A 12,293-nucleotide genomic window follows, 5' to 3' on the forward strand; every position below is an offset into this window, starting at 1 on the left:
TGTCAATGGCAAATCTTGAGACGTGTGACATTTGATTGACCTAATTTCACCTTTCATTGTCGATGGCAAATATGAGACGTGTGGGGACAAGATGTCGTACATTTTCCCTTCATTGTCAATGGCATTTAATGTTTGTTTTTCGGACATTTTGTGGGGACAAAAGCTGTATATAGGCCCCTCAAAAATCACACCTGTGTGAAGTGAGGGGAGCTTTATGTTGCCACAAATTCACGTCATATTTGGCGGCCATTTGACCTAATTTCTCATATTCATTGTCAATGGCAAATATTGAGATGTGTGGGGGACAAATGCTATATATAGGAGGGGCTAGCCTGTCTGTGTGAATTTTTGTCTTATGCGAGTCGTTTTTGTTCTATCCTGTAGTTACTGTATGCTCAGATGTCATTTGGGCCTACATGACATCACCTATACTGTACATTGTAGGCAATGCACGGGCATGCTCGGGTGCCACATGCAGCCCCCACCTTCACTTAATGCGGCCCGCTGAATGACTAGTATTCCATTGTATTATTTGTACTTAGTTCATAAAGTTAACATAAAGGAATCTGAAATTAAATAATAATGTTACTTTTCAGGATTCCAATTCAAAAATAGCAAAAAAGTATTCAGGATTTCAATTCAAATAATAGCAACGTGCGTACGTGAGCATGCACTAGAGACAGAGAGAGAGAGAGAGATATACGGAGAGAAATGCATAAAAATTATCTGTTCAGACACAACAGTATAGTTTTGGGTCTTCTAACCTCAGCCCTGTGACTTAATAATTTGCATTTGAATTGCACAAGAACAACGATAACAGTAAACGTTGTGTACTGTACAGCTGCTTCATTGATATTGGCACAGGACCATGTACTTGTGTACTTGTGTAGCATAATTTGGGAAGCAACGGCCCCTGAACTACATGGCCCATACTGATCAGGAGCCTATCTGCTGTTTCTGTAGGCAGGTTCATGTACAAATACACTTCTTGGATATGGCACTATATAGTACAGTATGTTGAAGGGACTTACTCCCATTCCTTGATGGAGGGAGGCATCGGGTACAATGTTTGTACTAGTCTTTGGTAGATGACTCAAGCAGGGCATTGAACCCCAACCTCCCAAACGCATGGTGGACACTCTAACCACAAGGCCACTGAGCTGGTGTGTGCTCGTGAGCTCGCAGATTGGCTTATTTTATGTGCTTACAGATTCCTCCAAGTTTCCTATGATAATATCAAAATGCCAAGATAATCTCCATTGTGATTCAAGGCACAAGCAGCCGAGGAAACCGTATCTTCCATTTGCATTTGTGTCATGTTTCTTTAAAACAATATTAGTGAATTGAGGATAAAGTCAAAGAGGGCACTTAATTCTAATGAGGTCCCTGAACTCCGTCTCCAAATGTGAGTGTTCTGTCTGTCTCTCTCTGTAAATCACTGTCACCCTCCCCTGTTTTTGAATGATTTATCATTTTTATTAGATAATAAAATGCACAATTGGTCCAATAGAACAGTATAGAAGAAAGACCTTGCGGTCTTGTTTCACAAAAGTATCAGTTACGATGTACCATACATTTTTTGTCAACTTAAATTCTGAAGTTCTGAAAGATTTTCCCAAACAGTGAAAATCTATTTTCACAACATTTGAAATACAGTATAGAGCGTCGCAGTCCCGCCCCCTCGACAGACCGGAAAAGAAATCGCCGTTCATTTTCCTCATAGGCATTTCTTAAAGTATTTATTTAAAGACAGTTACGCCGCGAACAAAACCAACTCGGATCGTGACAAATCATGACAATGAACATGATATTTTGGGCCGATCAAATCATTAGAAATAAGAAAATAAAGGCAGGAGACAACACTATTTGTTTTGTTTTTCTTCTTATAAATTATTTGATCGGCCCAAAACATTGTGTTCATTGTCATGATTTGTCACGATCCGAGTTGGCTTTGTCCGCGGCGTAACTGTCTTTAAATAAATACTTTAAGAAATGGCTATGGGAAAAATGCATTGGGATTTATTTCCTGGGCCACTCGTTGTTCTGAAAGGGGGAGGGACTGCGACGTTCTATAGGGCAGTAACTAAGTCAATCATTGCATAACCACATTATTCATGTATATATTGGCTATTCAAAGAAATAGCCGATCTGCAAGCTCACGGTCCGTCACTCTTGGGGTCCCTCCCTGGCACAAATCTTTTCAGATGAGGGGTCATGTTTGAGAAACCACTGCAGTGGGGGAACGGTGGCGCGGTCGGTAGCGCTGTCGCCTCACAGCTAGAAAGAAGGTCCTTGGTTCACTTCCTACTGGGGATCAAGGAAGCTCTTAGAAGGAAGTGAAGTGGTCACGTGACTGGGCTGCGACATGACACTTCATGGACACTTTCATGGGAGCCAAACTACACCCGGAAGTTCGGCAGAATGCATTGGAGTCAATGAGAGCTCAGTGACCAGCTCATGAACAAACATTATTTATGAATGACTGAGACCTTTTGTAAAGTGATCGCTTCTGGAAAATAAAATAATATATATAACGCGTTATTTTAGGCTGTCTTATTTTTTGATGTGCATACTACTTAATGTGATTTATTTTTTCAAAGAGCAGAGAGCAGCCCAGGCAGAAAACGTACTATGTGCTCTTCTATAAATACCTCAATAAAAATAAATAGTTATTAAGTCGAAAAACAACCACTCTGAAAAAACGTGTGATATCACTTATGTCTTCTTTCATATTCCTGAACCAATTATATGACAAAGCTCGCAATCGTTCATGAATAATGTTTGTTATGAGCTGGTCCAGCCGGCTCCATTCACTGCCATGTATTCGTTGCACTACCGGTGTGAGTTTGGCTCCCATGAAAGTGTCCATGAAAGTGTCATGTCGCAGCCCAGTCACGTGACCACTTCACTTCCTTCTAAGAGCTTCCTTGCTGGGGATCAAGGACTGTCTAAAGAGGACAAGACGCGAAGACCGTAAGGGCGCCGCCATGTTGCTCACATGGTGCTCCATGGAAGGAAAGAAACATGCGCAGTTGAGACCAAGGAAGCTGAACGCGGAAGTGTTGGCTGCATAAAGCCCATTGTGCATGTTTCTTTCCTTCCATGGAGCACCATGTGAGCAACATGGCGGCGCCCTTACGGTCTTTGCGTCTTGTCCTCTTTAGACAGTCCTTGCTGGGGATGCGGGAAGCGTCACCAGTGGGACTAGTAGCAATGCCCACAGCGTGTTCCCTCCAGTGCGTCATCAGTGCCAATTAGGGGTTGGCGAAAGGGCCTTTCTCTGTGGAGTTTGCATGTTCTCCCCGTGTCCCCTAGTGTTTTTGAGTGGTGCAACCACTCCTACAACCAGCAATGTCCGTGTACCTGTGTACCTGCATGTGTACACCTATGTATCAGTGGTCATGAGCGTGAGTATGTGACTTATTAATACCAGTAGGGGGCGCCAGAAACAGAGAGAGGGGTAGTGCTGTGCCTGCTGCCTGCTAATGAGAGAGAGAGAGAGAGGTGGGGGGGGGGGGGGGGGGGGGAATTGCACCACTCAGTTCACACAAGTGTGATTTTTATATATGCATACATATTGTACCATGTAGTTTAGTCATGTGCTATGCACTTCTTTCTTTCTAACTGCAATGATTAACCTGCACAAACAAGAATTTCACCCATGTTACTTGTAATGTGACGTGACAATAAAGTTTGATTCTGATTCTGTTACGTAGTACCCTCACAAAAGAAACATGCAGTAATCCTGGTTTCTAAACTGCCTCCCCCTGGCCAGCCGGGGCGCCTGATGGAGGGGAAAGGAACACTAGGGGCACTATATCCATTTTGACTATTTGAAAATAGATGATCTACACTAGGCTCACAATGCGTTGCGATGCGATCAGCCTTTTTCAAAAAGTGTATTATCTTTTTATACCTTTTGAACTTGTGGAATGGGACATTCTGCACATTGAATACTTTAACCCATTTTCGGCGGGAACCCCTTTTGGTGTTTTAAACATTATGTTATAATTTAGCTATTTTTCAGGTCTGCTATTTTTGAAAAATCGTAAAAATGTGGCGCAAATCTTTGAATATATATTATTTCAAAGTGAATGTTTTTAAATCAGGTCTAAATGGGTTAAGTATATCTTGAGGCACATTCTGTATACTTTTACTAAAAGTAAAAAAAAAATTCTGGACTTTTATTCGTAACAGAATATATTCTGCATGGCAGTATTGATACTTTTATTCATAAGTAAAATAATTGAGCACTTTTTTCCCCAACCAATGCCCACTTCTGTGTTCCTTCCCACCACTATGCAGCCAGGTGTCTCAGAGCAGCTAATTGAGCACTTTTTCCCCAACCAATGCCCACTTCTGTGTTCCTTCCCACCATGCAGCCAGGTGTCTCAGAGCAGCTAATTGAGTACTTTTTCCCCCAACCAATGCCACTTCTGTGTTCCTTCCCACCATGCAGCCAGGTGTCTCAGAGCAGCTAATTGAGTACTTTTTCCCCACCAATGCCACTTCTGTGTTCCTTCCCACCATGCAGCCAGGTGTCTCAGAGCAGCTAATTGAGTATTTTTTCCCCCAACCAATGCCACTTCTGTGTTCCTTCCCATCATGCAGCCAGGTGTCTCAGAGCAGCTAATTGAGTACTTTTTCCCCCAACCAATGCCACTTCTGTGTTCCTTCCCATCATGCAGCCAGGTGTCTCAGAGCAGCTAATTGAGTACTTTTTTCCCCAACCAATGCCACTTCTGTGTTCCTTCCCACCATGCAGCCAGGTGTCTCAGAGCAGCTAATTGAGTACTTTTTCCCCAACCAATGCCACTTCTTGTGTTCCTTCCCACCATGCAGCCAGGTGTCTCAGAGCAGCTAATTGAGTACTTTTTTCCCCCAACCAATGCCACTTCTGTGTTCCTTCCCACTATGCAGCCAGGTGTCTCAGAGCAGCTAATTGAGTACTTTTTCCCCAACCAATGCCACTTCTGTGTTCCTTCCCACCATGCAGCCAGGTGACTCAGAGCAGCTAATTGAGTACTTTTTCCCCAACCAATGCCACTTCTGTGTTCCTTCCCACCATGCAGCCAGGTGTCTCAGAGCAGCTAATTGAGTACTTTTTCCCCCAACCAATGCCACTTCTGTGTTCCTTCCCACTATGCAGCCAGGTGTCTCAGAGCAGCTAATTGAGTACTTTTTCCCCCAACCAATGCCACTTCTGTGTTCCTTCCCACCATGCAGCCAGGTGTCTCAGAGCAGCTAATTGAGTACTTTTTTCCCACCAATGCCACTTCTGTGTTCCTTCCCACCATGCAGCCAGGTGTCTCAGAGCAGCTAATTGAGTACTTTTTCCCCAACCAATGCCACTTCTGTGTTCCTTCCCACCATGCAGCCAGGTGACTCAGAGCAGCTAATTGAGTACTTTTTCCCCAACCAATGCCACTTCTGTGTTCCTTCCCACCATGCAGCCAGGTGTCTCAGAGCAGCTCCCTGGAGGAGGTGCACCAGGACGGCGCCCCCCCGCCGCCGCCCCGCACACTGGAGATGAGACGGGACCCCGTGCTCGGGTTCGGCTTCGTGGCCGGCAGCGAGAAGCCCGTGGTGGTCCGCTCCGTCACGCCGGGTAGGTTCAAGTTCAAGTTCAAGTGTATTGGTCATTTAAAATACACACACCTTATACAATGTATTCAGGGTTTTCTTTTTTGACCAAAAGGGAGTGTTTGGCAGAAGCCTGATCAGCTTATAATGCCAGCCCTTTTAATATTCAAAATAGCTATAAAAAGGATGAAGATACAAAAAAAAAAAAAAAAAAACAGACAGAAAAACAAAACAAAACATAACAAAACAAAAACAAGACAAAAAACCAAAAACATACAAACAAAAAAAGGACAACAAAAAATAAATAAATAATAATAATAATGATAATAGGTTGGGATTCCGTGTGTGCGTGCGCGTGCGCGTGTGTGCGCGCACACGACACACAAAATGTAGCACAGTGTTGCAATGCGACTCGTTGTAGATGTGCTTTTGCGCTCAACGTTGCCTAAACAATAATAAAAAAAACATTTCGGAAATAATAACATAAGCACTTATACACTTTTAAAACAAGCACAACCAAAGATGTAAGCCGCAACTACCAATATTTACAAGCGACTTTACTGAAAGAACAAGCCCAAAGTTGCTTAATATAATAAGTAGACATGCCAACACTGCCAAGGGCCACTTAGAGAGAGAGAGTGAGTGTGAGTGAGTGAGTGAGTGAGTGATTAGGCGTCTCAGTGATCAATCAGTGTTGAATTACAAGCAGACAGTTCAATTAATGAATATTCTATTAACTACCTTGGGCTCCTGGCACACATACTGTATTGTATACATGAAAGACAATGCCATAGATTCCTGCAGACTCAGAGTGCATTACATGCATCAGGGGGTTTCCACTGCACACACACCGATGACAGCCGCAATCTGTTGATTAACATTCGTGTTAGTGCATCACACACACACACACACACACACACACGTGCGCGTGTATGGACATATGCACATATGCTCGCACATCTGTAGAATAAATGAATTAAAAAACATTGTTTCCCCTATAGGGGACTACTGCAAATAGCCACCTTTACGGTGCCACCTCCAAAGTTATCAAGAAGCTACAGTCATGTGCAAAACTCTGCTGCCCGCCTGCTCACTATAGACCTGCTCACTATAGAACCCCTCCAGAGACCACATCGGCCCGGTCCTCCGCGACCTTCACTCGCTCCCAGTCAGACAAATAGATCACAAAGTCCTGCTCACCACTATAGGCCCTCAGCAACCTCTCTGACCTCCTTCGATATGTATACAAGCTCGCGAGAGCCATTCATCATGCGACAAAATACATACAGAAGGTGTTTTAAACATTATGGTGTCTTAAACATTATGTTATAATTTAGCTATTGAAAAATAGCAGATCTACAAGCTCGTAGCGCGCCACTCGGTGGTCTGCTATTTTTGAAAAAAGTTTATGTTTTTAAATCAGGTCTAAATGGGTTAAGATATAAGTTATAGTTATCTAACTTCAACCTAAAATAACTTGATGGCAATAAATTGCCCTCACTTTCCATGATTCCACGTGTCTTCCTGTGAGACATTTCGTCCTCAACGGGAATAGAAAACCTCCGCCGCACTGCACGGTGAGGTCTAGTCTGCGTCCCCTCACTGCTCACGTGCACGTATCGACTCACTTTACAACAGGTTGTCTATGGCTAAAGGACCGCCCTCTTTGAGACAATTAGCGCGTCCGCTGTGGCCACGGGCACACGTCAGCGCGGCCTTTATTTACCATCTATCTTGCTTATATTATGCCGTTCTTTACGAAGCAGAGATGTAATTGACTCTGTGACCGTGACCGTGTGTGTGTGTGTGTGTGTGTGTGCGTGCGTGTGAGAGACACCGTGTGTGTGTGTGTGTGTGTGTGTGTGTTTCTGTGTGCATGCAAGACGGACCCATAAAAAGATACATATAACCATCTAACTATATCTCCAGATTATAATCAGAGGAGATGGAAGTGCAAATTTCAGCACATTAAGCGTAGCAGCGGACTGATATACTGTCCCTGGCTAATGTGGCTAATGTACCCTTTCTAATGTGTGCGCGTGCGTGTGCATGTGCGTGTGTGTGTGTGTGCGTGTGCGTGTGTGTGTGTGTGTGTGTGTGCGTCTGTGTGTGTGTGTGTAGGTGGTCCATCGGAGGGGAAGCTGATCCCGGGGGATGAGATCATTATGATCAACGATGAGGCGGTCAGCTCGGCTCCCAGGGAGAAGGTCATCGACCTGGTCAGGTACACACTGAGACCTCTACTACAGTCATTACAGTCATACAGTCAGCTCGGCTCCCAGGGAGAAGTTCATCGGCCTGGTCAGGTACACACTGAGACCTCTACTACAGTCATTACAGTCATTACAGTCATTACAGTCAGCTCGGCTCCCAGGGAGAAGTTCATCGGCCTGGTCAGGTACACACTGAGACCTCTACTACAGTCATTTACAACCTTCTCCCAGGGAGAAGGTCATCGGTCTGGTCAGGTACACACTGAGACCTCTACTACAGTCATTCAAAACCTTCTTTCATATCGAGGTCCATTATTTATTGGGCATTTGAGCCACGGACGGACCACTATTTGATGACATATATAGCCTCTCAGACTCAAGACTGAGAGGATAAGATTTTGTCCACAATTCCATGCTGTTTATCCCATTCTGAGATCAGATTCTAAAAAAATTCTACATCCTGACAGTTTTCTGAAAAAGCTGTTTCTATGTCAGTCCTTCGATTTTTCAAAAATAGCAGACCTACAAGCTCGTAGCGCGCCACTCAACCAAAATGGGTTCCCGCGCAGAATGGGTTATTGATGTGACGATTCTTCTACATTCCCTAATTGTGTAGACTTATCGTAAATTAAGCGATGCAGACGTTTAACAATAATGTATCTCTTTGGAAAGCATAAAATGACAGCGGGAGAACGACGGCGAGCGACACTGGGATTTCATAATCGCCCACTATCGCCGCACGATGTTGTCCAAAAGATTAATTATTTTAAATCTTTTCGGGGCGACGTTCCTCCGCCCACTATTCGACTATCGCCTGTTCGCCGGTAGTCGCCGGGTCCCATAGACAAATAATGCACTTCCGGAAAGGTCGCCCGCTGTTAAATGCACTTTTAACCCATTCTGACCTGAGATCAGATTGTAAAAACGTCTTCTACACATCCTGACAGTGTTCTGAAAAAGCTGTGTTTCTATAAGTCGTTCTTCGATTTTGAGCTTGTAGATCTGATATTTTTCAATAGCTAAAGCATAACATAATGCTAACACCAAAAGGGGTCCCCGCACAAAATGGGTTAACCCATTCTGACCGGGCACCCATTTTGGTGTTGGCATCATGTTATGCTTTAGCTATTGAAAAATAGCAGATCTACAAGCTCATATCGCGCCACCGAGTGGCGCGATACGAGCTTGTAGGTCTGCTATTTTTTGAAAAATCGAAGAACGACTGACATTTTTAGAATCTGATCTCAGGTCAGAATGGGTTCATCAGACCAGTGTGTGTCCGGCGGAAACCTCGTATGAATCTGATCTCAGGTCAGAATGGGTTAAAGATCTACTGTATAAGGGGTGTGCGTGTGTGGGTAGGTGCATCCATGTACGTGTACGCACACTCGCTCTTGGCACAGTATGTGCGCTGGGGTTATGCGCAAAAGTGTCTGCCAGAGAGTGATTAAGGACCACAGGAACGGCATATAAAAATTGACTGCAGCTCCTATACCTGCTAACTGAAAGCACGTTTTCTGCCTCGAAATGATTATGATTTCATCCCGGAGGGTTATATTTCAAATGTTATAGCCAGATATCAGACCAAGACACACACCTCTAAAAGGCCATATGAGCCATAAACAGTGTGACATCACTTTTAACAGCCTTCTGCACATTTCCGCAGTCCCCATTAACTGTGTGCCAGATGATTACTTTTGTGAACAAACTTGCAGCATGTGTATGTTTCCGCATGTTTGTGTTTTTGTTTGTTCGTTTGTGTGTGTGTATTATTTGTTTTCTAGTGTGCATCGGTGCATGGTTGTTAGTGTTGGGGAATATCTGAGTTATGGACTGTATTGTATGAATGTACTCTCGCTCAAGTGTCACTCAAGTGTCCATGTACTCTCACCATGTACTCTCACAAGGTATTCAATGAATACATTAGTATTCAATGTATTCACTCTCACAATGAATATAACCACACAGAATGTGTTCACTCTGGTATTGAATGAAGGCTAAGGGGGGACTGCCTGGCTGAACTCCAGATGACTTTTGAACATGGCCTGCGTGCTACGCAGGCCATGTTCAAAAGTCATCTGGAGTTCAACATTAGCTGTGCCCGCCCCAGGCATCCCATCTCATTCTGTCCGAAACTAAACTGATAAAGTTGCTGTTATCTTGTCTTAACTATAGCCCGGGTTCCAGCCTGAATCGCTGCGTTCTGTGAATCTGTTTTGTCACTTCACTACTCTGTCTGGAAATGGTCCTATCGCCGAGGTATAGGCGGGAGATGCAAACAGGTGAAATCGACCTGCGGCTTCTGATTGGCCTGTGTTTGGGTTTGGGCAAAAAAATACCAGTTTGACATTGATATCAATGCGCACTGCGCAGCTACTGCACTACACTGCACTGCACTGCTGTTGCCCTGCATCGTACGACGTATCATTCACTAAACTCACCCCACACAGCCGTTGGGCTGAGTCTCGAGTGAGAAAAGAGAGTGGCGCCGGCTGATGACGTACCGTATCATCAACAACCTTGGCTACGTAACAGGTGACGTTAGGAAATACGAGTCTGCTGCCTCCTGCTGGCCAGACGGAGTAGCGAAGTGACAAAACAGATTCACGGAACACAGCGATTCCGGCTGGAACCCAGGCTATGATTAACTGCTGCGATTGCTTGTTTTTTGTTTTGTAGCCCCATTTTTTATGGGGCTCTAGGGATGGCCATGTCTGTCAGTAACATTGGCATTAACCTGGAAAGCATCTGTGTCATAATTTTATACTTTGGATATTCAAAAATAGCCGATATACAAGCTCATATAGCGTGTCACATTGTGCCGCACTATGAGCTTGTAGATCTGCTATTTATTATTTGTGACATTTTTTTTGTTAACTCACATCTTTGCTTCTGGGGGTCCCTGGCACAACATACTGTATTTTGAGATTGGGGTCCGTGGCCAAATACATACAATTTTGGGGGCCCTTGACATGAAAAGGTTTTTATCACATTCACCACTGATATAGCAACATTTTCAGAAAACTGGGTTATACCAGAGATATCTCAGTGGTTTCCAACCTTTTCCGGATCAGTGCACGCTGGAAAACATGTTCACGGCGGACCCACTCATCTGACCACTTAACCCTGAGGCTTTGGACTTAAACGTAATGTTTCTGTTGATGATAACCAATCGCTGTCTTCTCACCCCAGGAGCTGCAAAGAGTCCATCGTGTTGACTGTTGTCCAGCCCTACCCCGTGAGTACAACTTCAACTTTATTCAGAAAAAACTGTAACAGTTCATTATTCTTTTGCAGTTACAAAATAGACGATCTCCACAAAAGGAAAATGTCCAAATAAAAAAAGGAACAAAATCAAATATGCATAAGGTATGTGCAATGTACATAGGTAATAGGTAATGTCTAATTCATAGCCCGTAGAGGTCTAGCGCACCAAAAATAGCCGTTCTACTGTGTAGTATACAAGCGCACAGCGAGTGGCATCCGCTTGTGAATCAGGCTTAAGGTAGAGTACCTCAGTCTCTTGTGAGCGACATCACTTAGCAGCGGATATCAAATATGTATGAGGTGCGTGGGAACGGGAGTGTGTGTGTGCTCAGGCACATCGAGGCAGATGGGGCTACGGCAGCAGAAGACCACACTGCATGCCTCGAGCCTGTCAGCTTGAGAACTTGAGAACAGGAAACTGTGAGGCGAAACGAGGCGACATGGATGCCGCCATTACGCTCCATAGACTTTGCATTGCGCCTCGGTTACCCAGAAGCCCTACAGGGCGAGGTCGCGTGCACGCATCTGCCTCGTTGACATGCAGCAGACTGCTGGGCGAGCGCAGGCGCTTTGGCACGGGGGGGTCAGATCAACATATGGAATGAATGCTGCTGGGTGCGGCTGCACTAATAACTTTGGGACAGGCCCGTCTAGAGTTTGAAGGGACAGGTGGGCCTGTTGAGAACTTACTGGCCATATAATAATAAAACTTTATTTGTATAGCACCTTTCATGACATGAAATGCAGCTCAAAGTGCTTTACAGAACAATGGAGAATAAAAGAAAAGCAAGGCAACGACATTAAAAAACAAGCAGTAATGCAATACAGTGAGGACATGAATAACAAAAAAATAGAAGTTCAAATAAAAGCAATGTAGTAGAAGTGGGTCTTGAGCTGAGCTTATATAAGGAGCATGTGTCGAGTGTAGTAGTGTACAGGGCTTGATGAGGCCAGATCAACATATGGAATGTCAGAACAGGGTTTGATGAGGGCCCAGGTAGGGCCGGGCCTTAATTTCCGGGCCTGTTGAGAACTCAACACCCGGGCCGCCTGCCCGGGTGTGGCGGCACTAATAACTTTGAATGGACAGGTATAAATCAAAAGGGAGACATGGAAGAGGAAGGAGGGATGGGGGATACATGGGAGATCTGAGCTGGTCAATATTGATGGCACCAGGGATCTCCATATATGGGCTTAACTGTGACAGCAGGTCGCATTTACTATGACATC

At 44.5% G+C, this 12,293-nt stretch overlaps 1 protein-coding gene across 1 annotated transcript in view; it reads left to right on the forward strand.

Annotated features, from left to right (window-relative positions):
- LOC310853966 (FERM and PDZ domain-containing protein 4-like) overlaps nt 1-12,293 on the forward strand; it is a gene marked incomplete at both ends in the record, with an annotated part of 100,387 nt that overhangs the window by 65,367 nt on the left and 22,727 nt on the right. The window contains 3 exons of the mRNA XM_083758442.1: nt 5,454-5,608; nt 7,705-7,807; nt 10,989-11,034. Coding sequence (XP_083614568.1) covers nt 5,454-5,608; nt 7,705-7,807; nt 10,989-11,034 — 304 coding nt within the window. The remainder of the gene's footprint in view (nt 1-5,453; nt 5,609-7,704; nt 7,808-10,988; nt 11,035-12,293) is intronic.

This window comes from Protomyctophum parallelum, assembly GCF_964188405.1.
Source record: "Protomyctophum parallelum genome assembly, chromosome: 23".
NCBI lineage: Eukaryota > Metazoa > Chordata > Actinopteri > Myctophiformes > Myctophidae > Protomyctophum > Protomyctophum parallelum.